Source organism: Chamaea fasciata, unplaced genomic scaffold, assembly GCF_029207755.1.
Source record: "Chamaea fasciata isolate MVZ Bird 193981 ecotype frontalis unplaced genomic scaffold, bChaFas1.0.hap1 SCAF_16, whole genome shotgun sequence".
Classification (NCBI taxonomy): Eukaryota; Metazoa; Chordata; class Aves; order Passeriformes; family Sylviidae; genus Chamaea; species Chamaea fasciata.
Genome location: NW_027094101.1, coordinates 2,221,551 through 2,234,658, shown reverse-complemented (window position 1 = coordinate 2,234,658; position 13,108 = coordinate 2,221,551). Strand labels below are relative to the sequence as shown.

Genomic DNA, 13,108 nt, shown 5'->3' with positions numbered 1-13,108 from the left:
TCACACGCTTGTAGGCTAAAGCAAACCTGGATAAGACCAAACAGTCACTGGAGAAAGACAATGCGGATCTGGCTAATGAAGTCAGGAGCCTGAATCAGGCCAAACAAGACGTGGAGCATAAGAAGAAGAAGCTGGAAGTACAGCTGCAGGATTTACAGTCCAAATACACCGAGGGAGAGCGTGTTCGGACAGAGCTCAGTGAAAAAGTCCATAAATTACAGGTGGGAAGGAGTGTGATGATTTGCTGTGATACCATGTGACTGAGAAGCCCAGTTTATACTGTTCTGTGAGGGTGTATCTAGAAGAATTATGGCCCTGCAGCCAAAATGCTCATTTTTTATCACCAAAACTCCTACCTCAATTATCACACAATTAATCAACTGCATGGAACTGGGAGCTTTTAGTCTGACCACCACTCTGTACATGTTGCAGTCTGTAATGCCATCACTGATTCAGTGACCATGATGTAGATCTGACTGTTTCTTTCTGTTTGTTCATTTTTGGGTGATGGGGAAGATTGACAGGTATGTGGCTTTTGGAAGTGTATTAGACAGCTATTAAATACACATGCTCAGAAAAGATGACAACGAAAGGAGAATGCTCACTTATCTAGTTAAGAAATAACTAAAGATCATTTTAAATGGTTCTCTGGTAGATGTTCAGTGTCCAGATATACTAACCACGCTTATTGTTACATCTTGTTCATAGCTGCAGTAAGCTTTGCTTTATTATTTCAAGCTGGTCAGTAAGTAAGAAAATACAATCAAATGCATCAACTTCTGTCAAACTTGGGAAGAGGAAGGAAAATCCATCAAAAATCCCCATTCTCCTTTGCAATTCATTGCAAGGAACATACTATTTTTGCTTTATGAATATGACTAGGTTTTGATACAGAGTAATAAAAACTATGGTAAACTAGACAAAGATGGCATTAGATAATATTTCAGACAAATCCAAGGAAACTAAAGTTTAAGGAAGATTTTGAAGGTTTGCAAAATAACCGAGCTTATTCTCTGTGGCATCTCACAGGTGGAGGTTGAAAACGTCACCGGTTTGCTCAATGAAGCAGAAAGCAAAAATATCAAACTGACCAAAGATGTTGCAGCCTTAGGATCTCAGCTACAAGATACACAGGTAAACTTGCATCCAAGATCAGCTCACCTACATTATTCATAAAATGCACAATATAAAGACCTAAACTAATGACTGTCTTGCCAATTCATGTGGTGACTGTAGGAGCTGCTTCAGGAGGAAACGCGGCAGAAGCTAAATGTGTCCACCAAGCTCCGCCAGCTGGAGGATGAAAAGAACAGCTTGCAGGAGCAGTTGGACGAAGAAGTAGAAGCAAAACAAAATCTGGAGAGACATATTTCAACACTGACAATACAGGTATCAGTGCCATAGTTAAATCATTAGCTCCAGCACTGAGAGTTGTGTCAGCAGTTCCAGAGGAGCTGTAGAATTATCCTGGCACAGCACATGGACCTTCAGAGAATTGGTGCTGTAGCCCAGATGGCACCAGTGGTGCTCCACAGTGGAGGCAGCAGTCTCCCTGTCCTTTAAAGTGTCATCCCTAGGACAGGTACAAATGCAAACTAGCTCCACGCATAGTCTTGCACACAAAGCCTGTATGTGCATCCTATGTCTGTGCTCTGCCTCATTTTATGAAGACTGGGTGACGGGTAACTGTCACCAGCTTCACACAGGTCAAACTAAAGCTCCAGGTCTTAGCTGTCTCCTGGCCAAGGTTTTGTCTCTCTGCCAAGTTTTGTTGTCACAGCTACAAAGATTTGTCCTCTCGATTCAAATTTCAGCTCTCTGACTCTAAGAAGAAGATACAGGAATTTACCACCACAGTAGAATTTATGGAAGAAGGTAAAAAGAAACTTCAGAAAGAAATTGAAAGCCTCACACAACAGTTTGAGGAAAAAGCTGCTTCTTATGACAAACTGGAAAAAACCAAGAACAGACTTCAGCAGGAGCTGGATGACCTGGTGGTGGACTTAGACAACCAGCGTCAGCTGGTCTCCAACCTGGAGAAGAAACAGAAGAAGTTTGATCAGGTATGGATTTTAGATTCTCCCTTTGCTGTGCTATCACCTGTCTGGAACTCACAGAGTGTCCACTGGGACAAGGGGACAAAAAAATTAACTAAAATGTAATTGTACAAAAAATGGTTAATTTTGTATTTATATGCCTTTATCAAAAGCAGAGAATCTTCTCTGTCATTAACAACTGACAAGACAGCTGCAATAGAAAAGCCCTGTTCCTAATGACCTCCTGTATTGACACTACCTTTTTACAGATGCTAGCTGAAGAGAAGAACATCTCCTCAAAATACGCAGATGAAAGGGACAGAGCAGAAGCTGAAGCTAGAGAAAAGGAAACAAAGGCTCTGTCATTGGCTCGAGCACTTGAAGAGGCTTTGGAAGCCAAAGAAGAACTGGAGAGAACAAACAAAATGTTGAAAGCTGAAATGGAAGATCTTGTTAGCTCCAAAGATGATGTTGGCAAGAATGTAAGTTTTGGCCTTAGAACAATTTCCACAACAATAACTAAAAAATAGCAGCTAAAAAAAGAGATCATTGTTTTCAGTGTGGGAAATTCTCTGTAGCACACAAATCCATTCAGCAAGATCAGATATTTCAGACAAAATTCAAAGGTTATCCCATTTGCGTCCAAACTTTCAAGGGATTTGGCAAAGTAACTGGAGGCTATGTTTATTTTTAACAAAACTTCAAGCATGAAGATGATTCTAATTGATTTCTAAATAATGTACTAGTTTATTACACTTCTTTGAAATTGTAAACTCTGCAAATCTTACTTTATTAGTTATACTTGAGTTTGTCACCTGCCTTATATTTACTTACATAACTGCAGCAAATTTCCACTTGTACATTGCCAATCACTCCTTTTCTTACAGGGAGATGATTATATTACTTCTAATTCTAAATAAATTAAATTATGATATTTGACTAGACTAAAAACGGAAGATTGGGATAAAGAGAATCTTATTATTTTAAGACAGTTTTGCAAGTGTACAAAATAAAGCTAATTTAGCATTTTCAGTGTAAATTAGTTTATTCATTGTCCACATCTGATAGTTTCAAATGTCGCCTGTACTGCAGGTATACTGTGTATAACTAGAATTATTCCTATTTCTCATAACAAGTCTATTAAATTCTCATTGCTTGAAAGGTCCATGAACTGGAGAAATCTAAACGGACCCTTGAACAGCAAGTGGAAGAGATGAAGACACAATTAGAGGAGCTAGAGGATGAGCTACAGGCTGCAGAAGACGCCAAACTCAGGTTGGAAGTTAATATGCAGGCCCTGAAAGGCCAGTTTGAAAGAGATTTACAAGCCAGAGATGAACAGAATGAGGAGAAGAAAAGACAACTCCTCAGACAGGTACCGTTCCCTACTACTGCCTTTGTAAATATCTGACCAAGCCAGTTGAAAGGCCAGACCTAATGCCCTTATTAAAGCACCTCACTAACTATGATAAAAAAAGCATTATATTGCCCTGTATTTGGTGAAAAAAAAGGGTTCTCGTACTGAAAAAGGCAGGGGGGGTCCCTGTTTCAGTAGCAGATGCACAGTTACCAACAAATGTAGCAATTTAACTCTAGAACCAATATAGTATAAAACGTATGAATTGTTATTTCTGACAGAATCAGAACCACCTTCCCTGTATTCTCAGTGCAAGTGAAAAAAGAAAACTAATATATCTGTCTTCCCAAAGTACACTGAATGCATGCAAAAAGCATTGGAGATGAAAACAGGATAAAACTTATTTGTACAGAAGTGTTGTGACAGCAAGGACAACTGCTGTAGCTGTCATCTTGTAACACACATATTTCCATGAATACAGAACCCAAATTTCTCTCAAAAACTTTAATTTGGGGACAAAATGGAAATCTGTTTTAACTGCCAGGGAAATCACAGTTAAGAGAGATATGGGGTCTGAACACACTATTCAGACATTCACAAAGTGTTTAAGAGTGGCCAAGGACGTTCCTAAACTGAGCTTGTTTTCCTCAATGATCAGCTCCATGAATATGAAACGGAACTGGAAGATGAGCGGAAGCAACGTGCCCTGGCAGCTGCAGCCAAGAAGAAGCTGGAGATGGATGTTAAAGACCTGGAGAGCCAGGCTGACTCTGCTAACAAAGGTCGGGAAGAAGCCATCAAACAACTGCGCAAATTACAGGTATGTAACCCCAAAAATACAGTTTTTCCCCCTGCTGTGTCTTATACAGCCACAATACAAAAGTTAGGTGACGTTTGTGAACTTGATGCCCATTACAGATGATTGGTCAGAGGGGGAATTTTAACTAGACTGCCACATTCAAATATCAGTATTTGAACACTCAGTTTGATTGACAGTGGGAAAATTCACAAGGCAAATTATTAAAATCTTAAATTTCATCATGGTAGAAGAGTTTCCAGAATTCTCTAGCCAACACTCATCTGCTACTGACTTTCCCACGCGGAGAAAAACAAGGATTCACATGAAGAGAAAGGACTGTAAGATAAAGTCTATTACAGGGCTTCAGTCTGGGTTCTAACACTTGACTCAAGAGCATAAAACACTGTTCAGAAATCAGGTTGTCTCTAAATTAGCATGTTCCTGTTTATACTTTAAATCTCCATATCAACTGTTCTGTCACGTGCTAACAACTAAACAACAAAAATTTTCTTAGTCAGAAACATTAAGACTGTACATGGGCTCAAATATTCAGAGGACATATGGACAATGGACATTACAAAAGATGCGGTGTTCACGTGGAAGCATTGCCTTCCTTGGAAGAGCATTTGAGATCTTTTCAACACGTCTCTGCAGGTCTCTGCTACCAGATCTCTGCAGAAACTCTAACTTCAGCAGCATTATGACAATGTAAATGTGTATGTGATCTGTTCCATCCACATTTCTTTCAACTGAACTGGTAACAAATTTGTTTTTCTTATCAACAAGGCTCAGATGAAGGACTACCAACGAGAGCTGGATGATGCACGGGCTGCCAGAGAAGAAATATTTGCTACAGCCAGAGAAAATGAGAAGAAAGCAAAGAGTCTGGAAGCAGAACTCATGCAGCTTCAGGAGGTAAAGTGGGAAACCTACAGCAGAATGAAGGAGATTACACATGGCCTTCAGTAGCAAAACAGAACTGCAGAGAAGTAATCTAACAGCTCTTAGGGACTGGACTTGTAACAAGTTCCATGTGCTCCATGCACTCCACTAAAGCTGTTGGATCTACATCTGAGCACAGTCAGACTGAGCTGAAAAAAATCACTTTGGAAAAGGGTACAGATTGCCAGCCTCAAAGGGAAATTAACTGTACGATCCAACACAAACTGTTTTCAATAGCAATAAATTCTTGAGGGCTTAGTGCTATTATTCTTACCTGCATTAAATGGCCATCTTGTGACTAAAACAAATATAATAGAAACCATTTTACTTCCCTAGGATTTATGACATGACAAGAATTTATTCTGTTAACAAGACAACCCGTCTCATACCAGCTTTAGAAAATTTACAGTCCTCGGAATCATGCCATAACTACTTGAACATTTAATCATTTCTTTGCTATGCTGCTTTTTCCATTTCCCTAGGACCTGGCTGCTGCAGAAAGAGCTCGCAAACAAGCAGACCAGGAGAAAGAAGAGATGGCTGAGGAACTTGCAAGTGCTGCCTCTGGAAGGTAGGAATACACCAAATTACACACAAGGCTCTGAACGTGCTACTGATGCTGCCAAGAGAAGTTTTGTTCCATTCCCAACAGCCATCTGGTCTTGACAAGACCACATGCACACATATGACTGCTTTCACTGAAATATCTAGTTCTCCTTCTGAATTACTGGCAGTTCATAATACAATCATAACATATGGTCAGAGCCATAACTACTCACTTTTCAAATTTCAATTTCCAGGACGAGCCTTCAGGATGAGAAGCGGCGCCTGGAGGCAAGAATTGCCCAACTGGAGGAAGAGCTGGAAGAGGAGCAAGGCAACATCGAGGCAATGGGTGACCGCATGAGGAAAGCAGTACAGCAGGTACAGCTCCTTCCAGCACTTTCTGTTCCTATTACAGCAAAAGCTACTTGTGGTTCTGAGTATCTGGAGGACTGCTATCCCAAATTGCCACCTGCCATTTCTCTGAGAGCATGCAACATTTGTGACAGCATCCCTTCCCACCTTGCAGGCAGAGCAGCTGAACAATGAGCTGGCAACAGAGCGCTCAACTGCACAGAAGAACGAAAACGCTCGGCAGCAACTGGAGAGGCAGAACAAAGAGCTAAAGAGCAAGCTGCAGGAGATGGAGGGAGCTGTGAAGAACAAATTCAAAGCCACAATTGCTGCTCTGGAGGCCAAAATTGCTTCTCTCGAAGAGCAATTGGAACAGGAAGCCAGGTACTGGTCTCACAGCTGTCCATTTATTGTTCCAGTTAATGAGACAGAAAATAAAGGCAAGCAGGATTTGTGTCATCAGGTTCTCAGTGCCACTAAACTTGGTAAAATCTCTTTCTCACTTAACATTTCTGAGACATATGGCAAGTAACTGGAGTTGCTACAGTTTCTGATTAAGATCCATTTTATTGCTGAAAAATTGTACTGATACCATAGACAAGGATCTGCCCCCCTACACTTTAGGGTAACTGCCCTGTGACTCTGCCAGGTTAATTGCCATAACACATTGTGTTACACGTAGGATTATTCCTTGAGGAAATCACCTTGTGTTTCAGAACACATCTCTTGGAGCACCTCTAGCATAGAGCAGAGACATATATTTGATTTTGCTCTGAACAGAAGAACATGCCTTAAAGTCTTCCTTAGAATTCACCTGTTAAATTCAGTAAGACCTTTAGCACAGGGGTCCTAGGTGCAGTTTCCTGAGCCACAAGCCCAAGGCAGGTGGAGAGTACAGAGCTTCCACATCCCCAAACACTGCCCTGTCATTGCAGAGAGAAGCAGGCGGCGGCCAAGACGCTGCGCCAGAAGGACAAGAAGCTGAAGGATGCACTGCTGCAGGTGGAGGACGAGAGGAAGCAAGCAGAGCAGTACAAAGATCAGGTACAGACTGTGTCACAAGGGTCTTAGTTGAGGGCACAGGAGTTTTTAGGTTTTGCCCTAAGAAAGCAAGATTCCATGTTGTGCTTCAAGCAAATGCCCCACTAGAAAGCAGACTGCATGCTTGGATTCTACGCTGGGAGAGCCATATAGTCCATTACTAAAAGATGAGACAATTCTTCCATGCTTCATCAAATGCCAAAGCTTAAGTCCTTGTTAATCAGCCAGTTGCAACAGTCTGACTGCACAGCCATATACAGGACTGTGTACAACACCCTTGCTGCTACATGAATAGAGATGCTGGACATATTTTACATTAAAATTTTAGCTTTATCTAATGCAAATCCATCTGCAAGCCCAAAAAGCAGAGGTAGGACTGTGCAGCAAAAGAAACAGCAAGGTTGTATCTGAATACAGTAGCTATCAGCAAAATGAACTCCCACAAAGTTATTTTCAGGCTATAAGCTTCCACCTTTGATTTGGGTCATGTTTCAGTACAACTCTCAATAGAAGCATGAAATTAAAACGAGGAATGTAAAGCTCTTAGATCCATTTTAAATGAAAGCATTGCTCTGAAATTCCCCTTTAGGCCGAGAAGGGCAACACACGGCTCAAGCAGCTGAAAAGGCAGCTGGAGGAGGCTGAGGAGGAGTCCCAGCGCATCAACGCCAACCGCAGAAAGCTGCAGAGGGAGCTGGATGAAGCTACTGAGAGCAATGAAGCCCTGGGCAGAGAGGTTGCAGCACTAAAAAGCAAGCTCAGGTAGAGTACCCTTGTTTGGGATAGCCCTTCCCACCCACTGACTGCCTTGAAATTTAGAGCTGAACTGCAAAAGTGGAAAAAAATCTGTCAGGTGAAGGACAGGACACCGATAATGCTGAGAAGTTACTCACTCCTTGTGTTAGCTTGGCACTCAGAACAAAAGGCTGAAGTCAGGAGTGAAGTGCCTTGCACAGACTGCAGCAGCCTCAGGATTTCAGCTGAGATGAACTGTGATAACATGGCACAGGCCTTACTCTTCTCTAATCAAAATCCTTTTCGCTTTAATTGGAAAAGAATCAGGCTTGGTTGCTTTTGAAAACACCCCTTATATAATGGCTGTATCTATTTGTACAGAAGCAGTCACAAAAGTGTAGAAATGCTTGTGCTTTTCACACTTTCACACACGCACAACTCACACGGACCGACTGTGAACGGTCTTGGACATCACAGGCAGTAAAAAGCAAAGCACATTAAATTATTCTTACTCCAGTCTCTTTGGACCACTATGGGATTCAGTGTCATCAGACCAAAGAAAAGATTAAAACATCCCTTTGCATTTTCTTATTAAAGCTGCATGGGAAAAAGATAAAGCTGTGATCAGTCAGCTACATCCCTGAGTTCTGCACTCACTGGGTTTGAAAACATGAGCTCACTGAAATAAAGAGGCTGACCTGAGTTATAAAGAAATTGCTCTATCTGCATTACTAAACCATAAAATTTTGCCTTCTACCTAAGACCAGCAGCAGGTCAGAGGAGAAAAACCACCCAGTTACTTGTGTTCTCAAAGTAGTTTGCCAGAGTATTTACCAGTAACATGCTTCAGTGTTACTGGATGTGGATTCCCGTTATGGATGTAGCAGCCTTTTCCTGGGTAGTAACTTGGGTAGTTACATGCTCCTGGCTGCTTTATGAAGCAGTGGCTGTGTCCAGCCTTTTTACATAGAACACCATACAGCTCATTTCTGTTTTATCTAAATGTAATGTAATTGGCTGTAATGTACTTTGTTTAATTATTTAAAAGTAATTACCTACCTCTGATCATGACCATGTACCTAGTATAACTGCCCAGGACTCTCTATCTCTGTTTCAGAGGGACACAGGAACCTTCGCATGACTAAGCAGGTACCATGCCTTCAACTTTGCAGCTAGCTTGTATTGCACAAATTTCCATTTTCTTTGGCCCTGGTTAAAATTATGTGAGGTTTCTGCAAACTGTGAAGGCTTGGATATCTTGGCATTAATCTGTTTTATCAAAAAAGACAAATATTACAATAATCTAGCTACCATCAGCTGTTCATCAGTGGTACATCTTTCTTATAAGTAGATAATGTACTGACGTAGACTTACCAACGTTGCATTCTCACAAGCTCTACCAACAGAGTACCTAAGCAAGTACTCTGATTGTTTTTGCATGATTTTTTTTTTTGCACATCATCTTTGTGCACTGCCATGAAGAGTAATTTTTTTTTCAAATAAAATACACCATTGATTAGTAAAATTGATTAAAAGGACTAATGAATATGGAGTGTCACAGCATGTCATTAGAATTTCACAGTATTTCTTGTGCCTACTGTAATGCTGACCTAAGGTAAGAGCCCATCTAATTCACCTGAGATTTGGGAAGACCTTACTTGCATGTGATTTATCACACACCACACAATCACAGACAAAAGAGAAAGTCTTGCATTTCATTACATAGCACTCTGTGCCTGTATTGCTTACAAAGAGTTATTACTGAGGCTTTTAGAGCTATTTTCCAGACATTGCTTGTTTACCGTATTAAAACATAGAGCACAGACACAGACATTAAAGCTGACACTGTAACCTAGCACAGCATTATGTTATATTTATTAGCACATTCCCTGGAGATAGGAATAATACCTGCACTGCAAAAATTAAAGAGCTATTGCCTTGTAATATTTGTATATTTTCTATTTTACATATGTTGGATTTTGCTGTGAATACACAAATATTTAAAGATGATGTCTTGTCCTTGCATGTGCCTTTTAGTCAGCCTAGTATTTCTAGTCAGGCTGTTACTCAAGCACCACCCCAGCAGCACTTCTTGAAAGGCAGATTAAATACAGAGTTAGTAAGCAAACACTGGTGCTGAAGGCTTGTCCCAGATACACACATCATCCTGAAGGTTCTAATACCAATGACCACGTGAATATTATCAAATCCATAAGCTTCTTTAAGAGGAACAGGTATCAACAAAAGGTTTTTATCCACAGGGCCAATACCAGTTTAAAGAACTGGTAAGTTTATGCATATTGCAACAGTTTAATAAGTAGTTGGTGGATGAAGAAGTTCACTCTGTAGCCAAAACTGTAGTGCACAGTTTGGTGACTCTTGCTGTTTTTCCCTCCAGTCCCATGTTCTCTTACAGCACTTCAGTGAATCACTGCAGCACAAAGGACACATGAGTAACTGAATCCCACAGCACAAGTCCAAGGGGGTGGACAGCTCTTCCTTTATTAGCAAGAATTAACTAATTTATTAACCTAATTAGAACTTATTTGCTAAATAATAGTAATAACAAATCCCTGCTGCCATAAAATGAGAGACCCTGCTCTTAGACCCTGCCAAGCTCACACCAGGACAGAAATGACACACTCCTGTGTTCCATCCATGCCATCAGCACCAGAACAGCCATGGTTAATTATGAGCAGGTCTTACACAAAGCTTTATTAGCTAGCTAATTGCCTACTCACATTGAAGTTTAAGGGCAGAATTATGGAAAACAGACATGTCACGTTTCCATCTTGGAAATGCAGATTCATGCCTCTGAACTAAGTTAGTCCAGCCAAGGTTCCTACCCTCTTCCCTCATATGGAAGACTGAACTTTGGACTTAAATAGATACTTCAGAAAGGGCACTGGCTTAGTCTTTTGCAAGGACAAGACAAGCCTTTAAATATTTATGCATGATTGCTGTACCCAAAAGTGCAGTCTTGGATCTATTTAACACCAAATTAGTATTTTTGGCACAATATCCAGTGATCATGAATTTATTTTATTGCTTATATCTGTGGTCTCAAGCCTTTACAAAGGTTTGCTTAATGAGGGGCAAGTGAGAGGCCATGTCACAAAACTGAAATGCTTTGAAGCACATTAGCAATGGAGGCCATGGGACAAACCCATTGTCTGTCTCACTTGCTCACACCTCCCCAAAAATTAACCTTGAGGACCAAAGTGTCCCTGCCTTGGGATGTGCCTGTGAAGTATATGGGGATGGGAGGGAGATGGGAGAGGAAAAGGGGATAAAGTGGGAAAAGCATTTCCTGTAGGACACTTGCACTGCTAAGCATCAGTCCCCAGGTTACAACAGTTCCAAAGCAACGACTGTTTCCTCTCTGTTGGGAAAGAGTGGAGTTACTTAGAACCTGGGTGTCACACCTGTCACAGCACCTGTGGTGCTCTGACCACTGCAGCCTGTGCAGAGAGGAACTGTGGGCTCAGAAATGTCTGCTGACACCCCCAGCACTGCCCCAGGCCCAGGGCTCACAGCCCTTCAGGAACTGGTGAGCAGAAATTCTGTACAAATTGCTCTCTGCCTGCTCCTCCCGAGGGACAGCAGGGACACTCCTCTGCTGTGGTGTATGAGCAGTCCCTTTTTTCACCCCTTTCAAGTAACCTCAGTTGCAGTTCCAACAGGGGAAAACAATGAAATGAGGGGAAGAGTGGGGGTGATTTGGGGCCGATGAGACTGTTTAGAGGAGAACAAGGACACAAGCACAAGAACAGGAGACCCATCTCATTTCCAAGCAATTGGAGTCTCAGCCTGTTCACAAATTACAACTTACAAGACAGAAAGTGGAATTAGAGGCCCACAGCTCTTGGCTTTTCTGCATTTAGAACCATCAGCCCCACAGGTCCTGTAACAAAACTACTTATTTGTGAAGATTCCAAATGACCTAACAACTGATTATTTTTTTTTCTATTTTTTTCCCCTCTTACTGCAGGAGGGGAAATGAGCCAGCATCTTTTGCCCCACCCCGTAGATCTGGAGGCAGAAGAGTAATTGAGAATGCAATAGATGGAGGTGATGACGAAATGGATGCAAGAGATGGAGATTTCAATGGAACAAAAGCCAGTGAATAAGCACGCTTTAAAAATTGCACTGCAGCAAGGGAAGGGAGGGAGGATGATATTTAGCACTGTATAAGTCTACTCTTAGTGTCAAGGTCACATACACCCACTCCTCTGACAGATAAAAGCACAACTGCCTTGTCTCCAATGTCTAGATTGACGCTACAAATACTCCAAAACTTTTCTTACCATGAAGTGTATTCGAAAAGGTGGGGGTTTCTAACAGAGTCATTCACTTTGAGAATCTTGCAGAAAGTGAGTTCTAGTAGCTCAAATGATTTAAGTCCCAGTAAACTATGGTCTACAGAGGATTTGTGAGATTGTTTCAGGGGAAAAAAAAGCATTGGTCAGTTAATATTTTCTTAAACTTCCATTTTGTTTTGAGTATTCAATTAATATAGGGTTTTCTCCTGGTTACTACATCCCTGATGCACAATTCACTAGGTGAAAGTGCCTTTTTAATCACTTACTGAAAAATATCATTTGTTCAAATTAAGTCAACTGTTGCAGTTTTATATGCACCGTGGATGTGCTTACACACTAATAAAAGGCTATAAAAATGACTCCACTATTCTTGTGTACAGGTGTGACTTGAAGGGAAGGGGGGATGCAGCAGAGCTTCCCTAAAACTGAAATACTTCTTACAAAAGTTCCTCTGTAATCATTAGAACAAAACCTTGATTTTCTTCAAAGTGATGCTTTTGAAGAAATACAAAGAAGTCTGTACACTGAGCTGGAAGTAAAATGGCATGACCACATGGAACAGGTTTGGTTCCCTCAGGGACACACAGTGCTGAGGTGTCCTGGGATGCGCTCTGGTGCAGGAGCTGGAAAGCAGTGGGGGCCCTACCTGTCTGTCTGTGGGCAATGAACCCTCCCTTTGCTATCTGTTACAGAAATATTTCCAAGCAGTGCCTCTAGAGCAGGCTGAAACCATTAGAAACAGCAGGGATCCAAGCCAAGCTATTCTGCACCAAGGGATCAACATGCAGTTCCTTTTTATTTTTGGAGCACTCCAGCAAGACCACAACCTACTCTTGGGAGCTACCAGGACCTACCACAAACCCATGCAGCTCAAGCACTTTCAGACAGCAGCAGCTCTGTGGTCACACCGGGGCAGTAGGGAGCCATGCACAGCAAAGCAGGATGGAAAATCACTCTAAATCCAGTGCAGAAAGCTTAC

General features: G+C 41.5%; 1 protein-coding gene across 4 annotated transcripts in view; it reads left to right on the top strand.

Moving 5' to 3' along the window:
* Window positions 1-12,496, top strand: part of MYH11 (myosin heavy chain 11) — a 53,822-nt gene extending 41,326 nt beyond the window's left edge. For 2 of the 4 annotated variants that reach the window (XM_066198212.1, XM_066198211.1), the window contains 14 exons: window positions 15-221; window positions 1,030-1,134; window positions 1,237-1,389; window positions 1,815-2,063; window positions 2,306-2,518; window positions 3,199-3,411; window positions 4,052-4,213; window positions 4,979-5,107; window positions 5,617-5,705; window positions 5,935-6,058; window positions 6,207-6,415; window positions 6,967-7,075; window positions 7,662-7,834; window positions 11,799-12,496. In XM_066198212.1, the coding sequence (XP_066054309.1) occupies window positions 15-221; window positions 1,030-1,134; window positions 1,237-1,389; window positions 1,815-2,063; window positions 2,306-2,518; window positions 3,199-3,411; window positions 4,052-4,213; window positions 4,979-5,107; window positions 5,617-5,705; window positions 5,935-6,058; window positions 6,207-6,415; window positions 6,967-7,075; window positions 7,662-7,834; window positions 11,799-11,937 (2,274 nt within the window). In that variant the 3' untranslated portion in view covers window positions 11,938-12,496. Of the gene's footprint in view, window positions 1-14; window positions 222-1,029; window positions 1,135-1,236; window positions 1,390-1,814; window positions 2,064-2,305; window positions 2,519-3,198; window positions 3,412-4,051; window positions 4,214-4,978; window positions 5,108-5,616; window positions 5,706-5,934; window positions 6,059-6,206; window positions 6,416-6,966; window positions 7,076-7,661; window positions 7,835-8,924; window positions 8,957-11,798 lie in introns of all 4 variants that reach the window. The other 2 variants (XM_066198215.1, XM_066198214.1) reach the window with 2 other exon arrangements.
* The last annotated feature ends 612 nt before the right edge of the window (window positions 12,497-13,108 follow it).